At 42.1% G+C, this 8,781-nt stretch overlaps 1 protein-coding gene across 1 annotated transcript; it reads left to right on the forward strand.

Moving 5' to 3' along the window:
• Nucleotides 1-878: 878 nt before the first annotated feature.
• LOC135371636 (uncharacterized) lies at nucleotides 879-2,810 on the forward strand (the record flags this gene model as incomplete). The annotated part of the gene is made up of 5 exons (XM_064605623.1): nucleotides 879-896; nucleotides 1,591-1,777; nucleotides 1,905-2,147; nucleotides 2,255-2,426; nucleotides 2,711-2,810. Coding segments are annotated over exons 1-5 (720 nt in total), but the record flags the coding sequence as incomplete, so codon positions are not given.
• Between the last annotated feature and the right edge of the window lie 5,971 nt (nucleotides 2,811-8,781).

An 8,781-nucleotide genomic window follows, 5' to 3' on the forward strand; every position in this document is an offset into this window, starting at 1 on the left:
CTACTGTACGATGGCAAGACGGGGCAGTTCACGGAGCCGTACATACCTTAAGTTTTTTCAATATTGTGAACAACTGGAGGCATGGACAGACATAACATGGACAAGAACATATTCAAGAAACAATTCCGCGTAAATGCTACTGGTTACATTTCACATATGTGCTACAGTAAACGAGCTACGAGCTTGCAAAAGCGAGAGACCGAACTTATAGTATTTTTGCAGCTTTCGTAAGGTTTTAAAAACTTCTGCAAAAAAAAAAATTGCAAATGTCTCCAATGCGAATTGTTTGAAATTCGAAAATCTATCGAACAAGGCCATTTTGGTCCAAATCGGTTCAGTATTAGCTGCAGAAGATCGCATTGTTTCGCCCATAGAGAATACATGGGGCCGCCGGAGGTCGTATCCCCTCTTAAACAAGATTGTGCATTTCGAACAAGTTCAGGTGAAGGAGGTATGCATGCATATGTTCCTTGACGTGTACCTAACTAAAGCAGTGGAATGGTGCAGACCCTGACAACGACAATTTCATTTGAATGATGACGAGTGGAAACCCTGACATATACATTTGATAACTAGTTTTACTGCTATGCCACTGCAGTAATAATTTTCACAATATTATGTTTCAGCGCAACCATTTCCCACGTGCTATGTTACGTATATGTACGTATGCTATGTTACGTATGTTACATGCTATGTCTACGTATAAATTTCACCATGCCAGAAAACTAGCACTTCTGTGCCACGCTGGTGGACACTGCCTTATTTCTACATGTTGGGAAATGCGAATAATGTGGTATAGCGCAAGCCTACTGACATAGATTGTCTTTGGTACATGAAGACACAACAGCAGAACAAACATTTACACTAGAGAACACAGGATGAATGGCACGCTGCAAGTAACGAGCAACTGTCCTCTTTAAAAAAAAAAAACTCCATTAGAGCCTTCCTTTTGCATGGTTGTGAATACAGCTGTCGTCCCATGTCATTGGATAGTTTTCTTGGAATATGTTTAGGGAACAAATTTTCAGATAAATTTTAGCAGGTTTCCAGGAAGCTGGGGTATAGAGAAAGCTATTTTCCTTAAAGCTATCTGTGCTTTACTGCTGATGGGCGCTAAAAATGAATAGTGAAGCTACTCAACCTTGCATATTTGAGGTTATGTTGAACTTTGCTTTGGCAGTGGCCATGACTCGGTTTACTTTATTTGCAGCCTCGGACTACTATATAGTAATTTATAGTCTGGCATGTGGTTCAGCATTTTGCACGCTGTCCTAAGAAACTTGTTGGTTGCAAGCAGTCATCCTGTTTGACATGTTCTCTGTTCATTCTCCAGCTTTTTCTTCCAGGATGGTTAATACGTACTGTTTAACATCGATGACACATGAACAATTCCTTATTTAACTATTCATGCATTTGGCCGTTTATCCTATTCACGCGATGAATACTACATAATATTTGTCTACGAGTAAATGCAAATAATCTGAAAATAACAAAACATCACATGACTGAACTGCATAGCAGTGTTATGGAATTGTAAATAAGCTCTCATCCTTGTTAAAACGTGTTCTCATATCATGTATATTATTGCAGTCTCCAGATGTGCAAGCGAGCAGCCATATGGAGAAGGAGGGCCTTATACGGGGTCTACAGTTCCTCGAGGAAAATGATGTGAATGTAGCATCACTGACCACCGACCGCCACCCAGCCACGAAAAAATACATGCGAACGATGAAGCCAGACATCAAGCATTACTTTGATGTGTGGCACGTCGCAAAGGGTATGAAACAAAAGGACTTTTCTTGAACTTTTTATGGTACACATGATTAGCAATGCTTGCTACATATAGTGTCAAATTTATGTCATGACTGTACCTTATGCAACATACATTTATTGTGGCATCTCAGGTGTTAAGAAGAAACTTGTAGCAGCAAGTAACAGTGCAGCCACAAGAGACCTGAAATTGTGGATCCCCGCAGCAGTGAATCACATGTACTGGTGTGCAGCTGTAAGTGGAGGCAATGCTGGCTTGCTCTTAGAAATGTGGAGAAGCTCAGTAAACCACGTAGTGGATGTGCACGAGGGCCATGCACCGAACTACCCTCGCTGCCTTCACCAGCCCAACCAAGAATCTGCATGGCTCAAACGTGGTACAGTACCTGCACTATTTTTCAAAATTAATACTTTGAAGAAGAAAACTGTATCCTACGTTGTAGTAGTACAGCAAAGAACACAGAGAATTTCTTTGTTGTTTTAGATTCTCCAGCACATGTGAAATTCAAGGCTGTTGTGACTGCTCCGCTGCTCATGAAAGACATTGGGCAACTGTCCCCTACAACACAAACGTATGGGCTGGAGTCCTACCACAGCGTGCTGAATACCTTTGCATCAAAGTCTGTGGCTTTTTCTCCTGAAGGAATGTATGAAAGGTATGTTGGAGATTCTCATTCACCTCAAAAAGCGAAACCTCTAAACTGGTTGAGTTTACATGTTATCGGGCTATTCTAATCTAGCATTACATATAACGTATTATACCCTTTCTCATGTTTTGGTATGAAATTTCATGTAACCGATGCAGCATTTATTTCCCAAGAATATTTTCCACAAATAATATGTACAGAATAGTAATATTGGGGGGGGGGATATACATTTATTGAATGGAAAGGTAGTAATATTACTCTGACACAACACCATGCACTTTTCTATCAATCAGAACTTGTCTTGCGGTGCTACATTTCAATGAAAATTCCTGTCGCAAGCAAGCAAGAACTCTAACCGATGAAGAGAGGTGGAAACTGAAAGTGCCAAAAGGGAGAGGGGGCCATGTTGTTGCCTGCTCTGTGAAAGAAGATGCAACATTCCGTGAGTGTGCAACATTCCGCGACATTTCTTTTTTTTTTTTTTTTCACAAGTTTACTTATTGGCAAAGAAATTGAATGTTTTGCCTTTGCAGGCTACGTTGATGTCCTTTTTGAAAAAACGCTGCAGAGATGTTCTTCACTGCCATCATTCAAGAAAGCGCTGGAGGACACAACCCCAATTGCAACCCGCCCAATGAGTGACTCCCACCCACGTCAGCCAAGGGAAGCCATCATTGAGGCCCACAAAAGCCGTTTTCTGCACCACTCAGAGCTAGCATCCAGTCAATGAAGGCAATCCAATCTGTGCACTGAGAAAAGTATGCATGATTATGAAATGAGATACGCATGGTTAAGGCCCTTCTTTTTCTGCGATTCCGCGATTCTGCAAAAATTCGCAGAATTGTAGGTCTGCCGCGGAATATGAGGTTTTGCGCAGAATTTTGCAGAAACCGCGTGCTTAACTCAGTTTATGCGCGAGATGAACGGACTTTGCTCGCACCGGGTCGGCTCGCATGACAGTGTAGATGTGCCATCCGGATAAGGCCACCAGGCCGTGATATGGCCCCATCTGTGTGCTGGAAAAACCCTCTAACTTCTCTCTCTAACCCTCAACTCTCTGGGATTCTGGAGTGGAATGCAAACACTGACCCCTGCTTTGGTGTCCATAGCTGTCAAGTACCTCTGTGCGACAGTAAACTCTGTACATGCAGAGAGGCCACTTAGCAAGCACAATTTGATAGTCAGTGACAAACGTCACTCCCTCTCAGAAGAAAGCACAATGTATCTTGTTATGCTAAGTCACAACAGTTTTTGGAGTTGTAACCATGTTCCTCCACACTAAGTGCTAACAGAGAGTATTTTCTGTCTGAACTAGGGCAATTTGCCTTCTGCCGCGGAAAAATGCAGAACTCATAGTTCCCTGCTGCGGAATTCAGGATTTGCCGCAGCAGAAAAAGAAGGGCCTTACGCATGGTTTAGGAGAATTACGGCCGTTGCATATTTCACTGACATCAGGTGTCAAACCAACAGGCAACCTTGAATCTCCTTGCCAATTCCAGGTTTCCACTGCCTATTTAACCTGAATTTCCCGAACAACCACTACAGGAAATTGGCACCGGGTGCTACATTTTGGTACAGTTCCTTCATAAAACAGATCACTTATTGAGTATTAGTGAGGCTTCCCTACTTTTCTTCCTCTCAGCTTGTCGTATTAGAGAGCTTTCTGCAGTGGCAGTGCTGCTTTTGCTACAATTCAGTATTTTACTGCTAGAGTTGGAAATTTAAACCACTATCGTATAATCTGTTGAAGTTGATAACTTAGCACTCTGGTGACAATCAAGTTAAGTTACATGATGTGATAAAGGAAAAAATGGGGATGTGAGCTTTGACGAAGTCGAACTGGCTACCCCAGTACACATATACACAGAAAGAACAAAGAGATGATGAAGTGATGCAAAGGAATCAATGCTTTAGTATTAGCTTGTATCATCGAAATCAATTACTATGGCGTAGAAACATACAAAAGCCATGTTCTTCAGGACACTAATGCTTCTTTGGGCAGTGGTGTATGCACATGCAACAGCAAACAACGTTGGGCTAGTTGGTAAGGATACGGCATGGTAGAAAAGCGCACAGAAGACACGGACAAAAGAAGACGACACCACCTGCGCTACTCACAACTCTATATTTAATCAAAAGACACAAAACACGCACATCGCAACGCCCCCTTACGGCTATCGCAACGGCCCCCTGTGTCTTTTGATAAAATATAGAGTTGTGAGTAGCGCAGGTGGTGTCGTCTTCTTTTGTCCGTGTCTTCTGTGCGCTTTTCTACCATGCTGTATGCACATGGCCATATGCCCCCTTCCACATTACATTTCCATATTCTGCTTTTAACTAAAACTGTGCAAATAATGGAAATTTTGAACAGAATATTCATGATGTTCGAATGCTATCTGAAACATATTTTCAGTGTTCGAAATACCATAACTCCATTCTGCAAGCCTCCTCCACCCTGAGTGCCCCCAAACTTGAGCCTACCTTGCACTGTTTACAATATTCCGTCACTAAAGTCTTCAGTCTAAAGTCTGAAGTAAGTATGATATATATGGCATGTGCATCTCATGCCTCATGAGTGCTCAAATTGAAACCATATGTGTCAGGAAGTACGAGCACTTAGCCTTCGTACTGTCTCGGGTACTGTGGCAGTGTTCCCTCGTTTAATTGTTCTACAAAATCCACTTTCCGAAGGGCTAAGGAACTGTAACACTATAAAATCATGTGCCATGCCAAACCCACGCCAAAACCACTGTGCCACGCGAGCTGGTGATGCGAAGCCGCATGGCTCAAGCCAAAGTAAGGCAGCCCAGTCGTCGGAACCATTCGAAGAAGACCAATCGCACACCTACCTAAGATTCCAGAACTGTAGCGCCAGATATTAATTCACGCTCACTGTGTGCTGCTTGCTACTGCACGGAAAACGTAGTTCGCGTGCGATATCTAAATTGAACGGATTTTTTTTCCAGCTTGAGGTTGTAACTGTTCAGATTTTGAATACAATAAGACACACATTCATCTAGCACATTTTCACAAGTGAAATAAAATCACACGTGGAACCCTTGACCGTAATTGGTGAGGAAAGCGCCACATCAAAATGGCATAAAGTTAGAGCGCAGGCCGGAGCTAAAAAGCAAAAGAGTGCAGTGAGTATTTCATCCGTATGCAAGCGCCTTTTGATTTTGAGCGTTACAATTGCAAGGAGCTTTCACTTCCTGAGTTGCAATAATATAACGCAGTGAAGTGCGCACTTTGTATACCTGTTTACGGCCCCTTTAATTAATTAATTTGTTTACATATTTCTTGCACGAAGCGGGCACCAGTGCACCCTTTAGATCAGCTATCTGGCTGTCACTTCCACGTTCATCCGCTTGGTTCACGCACTGGGGCAACTGAAGATTAGAGACAGCCACAAGAGCTGGTTTAGTACTACTTATCAACCTGTAGTGAATCTTCATTACGGTAAATTTAGTTATAGCAGTCAGATTCTACACAATTATCTGATCAGAAGTGCAGATCTAATACAACACACTCCTGTAAATCAATATTTAATCTTCATCTGCTGAGCAAGGCAGATGCATTTGGGATTTGCTGCCTTATCAGAATCCAAAATCCCGTTGGTCTGCAGTGCTCAATCCCTACCTACATCACAAACACTAAGCCAGGGATCTATGCCACAAAACAACTATGGCCATGCGCAATGCCACAGAGGTCAAGTCAGCGGATTATTTTTGCCAAGTGAGGGTTCCGTAACATGCACTGAAATGACGACATACAGCAACAAATATAAACTCAAGCACAAGGGAGCTGTATCAGGAACGTGCCTAAGCATTCCCCACTTGTTCTCATTCTGTTGCATCTCCCTGCTACTCCAAGCATTGCATGAAATTATAATTGTGCATATTTCTGAGATATTTAGTTTGCAAGATTGTCTGTGTCCTAGTTATTATATAAAATAGCTGTTTGAGGTATTTACATATTTGTTATGCTGGTTTTATGTCTAATAGCTGTGAGTTCCTGCAAATGTACTCTGCAGTGCCCAGGCTCCACAGAGAGTTCTGCTTGTACAATAACAGCATCCGATGTACTTCTGCACATAAAACGTGCTTCATAGTGAGCAAGCAGGGAGCTGCATACAGGGGGTTGCTGGATAGAGCTCGTGCACATTAGAAATGTCGAACTCAAACAAGGGAACTTCGTCATAGTTTCACATTTGGAACATCTTTTATGCATATTATTTTACAACATTTTAAGAATAGCTGCTAATGTAACATGTGTCAGACACTGTCACCAATACTGCCTTCTGTCTCAGGTGAAACATTATTTTTCCCCAAAGTACAATAATGCATGACGGGGCATCATGTATGCTATTTCGGAACAGTTTCTGTAAACATAGGATGGAGATATCATCTGAGTGCCACAATAAACTATATGAACCACATTTGATGCTACAACATGTTTGACTACAAAATGCTTCTCACCCACAAACTCGGGGAATTGAAAATATTTGCACGGCCAAGGCACAAAGGCAAAGGCAAGGCAAGGCACAAAGCTTGCTTTCGCAAAGGATATAGCCTACTCCCACTGAGCCCACACTTTGCACACAAAAGAAAAACTGAGGTTTTCAACGGTCAACTGGTGTGTAGTGAGCATCCCTGGTGGACGGAGCAGAATGAAGTAGCATTCAGTCACAGGGTACTCTTAAAGCAATCTCATTTACTTGCGTACAACAATCTAATGTACTGGCGTCTAACAATCATACAATACTTGAGGTGATTAAACCTACAATGACCTACAATGACCTACTATTTGGGAACAATAAGACAGTTTCAGTTTGCACAACGCTTAACAACATGCTAAGTGAATGGGTGGGCAAACGTGTCAGAAGAGGATTGGATTTCAATATCCGAGCTGTGTTGCTGGTGGAGTTCAGAGTCTGAGGTAACTCTACCCTTGCAAAACCAGCTGATGAGTTGATGTTCGGTGTCAGGGACTTGTGGTGACCAGATGCACAACACACAGCACATTCCACTCTTGTAACAGTCTCACACTCCGTCGACCTCATCTCAACACACTACCGTTCACATGCTCTACTTGTTTTTAAATTCCCTGTTGTCTCTGCAGTCTTCCTGCACTTTCCTCTTTCACACACTTTACAATCCTGAGGAACATTGTCATAAACAATACAGGCTGCTCACTAAGAAATGTGCACAGCAGACGACATTCTGCCCAAGCAGCGCAATGTACTGAATGTCAGAGTGCAGTAGGGGTGGGCGGTATGTGTCCTATCAATGTTCTTTAGTTTCACAAGTCTGTTCAAGGCCTTCCACCTACCCGTCCACCCCTATTGCACTCGACTTTCAGTACATTTTGCTGCTTGGGTGTGGTTACAGCTGTGCTCCAGTTTGCGCGATAGAGGCCATGAGCATAAATAGCTCTACAAACGAAAGGTATTTATGAGAAAGTGAAAATTAATTTCTTCTAATTCTAAGATCTCAGGGGGTCTGTGAACACAGACTGCCTGTATCTATGTCTGTAACTGTATCTGCCCCCATTCCATGCAACGTGTTGCTGTTACGAAGATATATACCACACTTTCTGTCTCCACTCACATTAAAGAGCCCCATCTCTCACTATGCAAAGTCACTATGTTCACTATGCAAAATGAATATTGAAACTGGGGTTCACAAAAGTGTTGAAAAATGTGCTCTTGTGTTTTGTCATGCTAAAACATGAATTCCAAACAATGTACTGCTAATGTGCCAATCAGCTTCTGTATTCACATATTGGACAACTCGAGTTACAAATATTTAAAACGGTTATGAAATTTGCATGCAGGATACATAATTTAAATTAGTTTGAAAGTGCTTGAGAGATTCCTCAAATGCCTTTATTGTCTGAATATTCACACATAGGTACGAATGAACATTCTGTACTGGACTAACTGACTTATAAACACAAGCTCTCCCTACCAAGCCCACTTTTCCGTAAATATGAATCTTGAACGAAATGAGGAAAAATATGATGAGACGTACCTCCACCTAGTATCTTGGGTATTTAAATCCTGTAGTAGTTTCTGTGGGGAAGGCTTCTCGTATCCTATTCACTGCACAGGCTGGTATAACCATTCTTTTGTTTTGTTTTCGAGTTTGTGCCACACCCACCTCGCAAACTGTCGGTATGCGGTGTACCTGTATCTCCTGTATAAGACATTGGAAACCTTGAACAAAGTTAAAGGTACTACGACGCTACTATGTGGCATTGCTTCGGCTACTATCTTTGCGAAAATGTAATGACCAATGACGATAACGATAAGCTCAGAATAATAGTTTTTGTATTGAAACCAACCAACATGATTGTGCATGAG

This window comes from Ornithodoros turicata, unplaced genomic scaffold (genome assembly GCF_037126465.1).
Source record: "Ornithodoros turicata isolate Travis unplaced genomic scaffold, ASM3712646v1 Chromosome12, whole genome shotgun sequence".
Classification (NCBI taxonomy): domain Eukaryota; kingdom Metazoa; phylum Arthropoda; class Arachnida; order Ixodida; family Argasidae; genus Ornithodoros; species Ornithodoros turicata.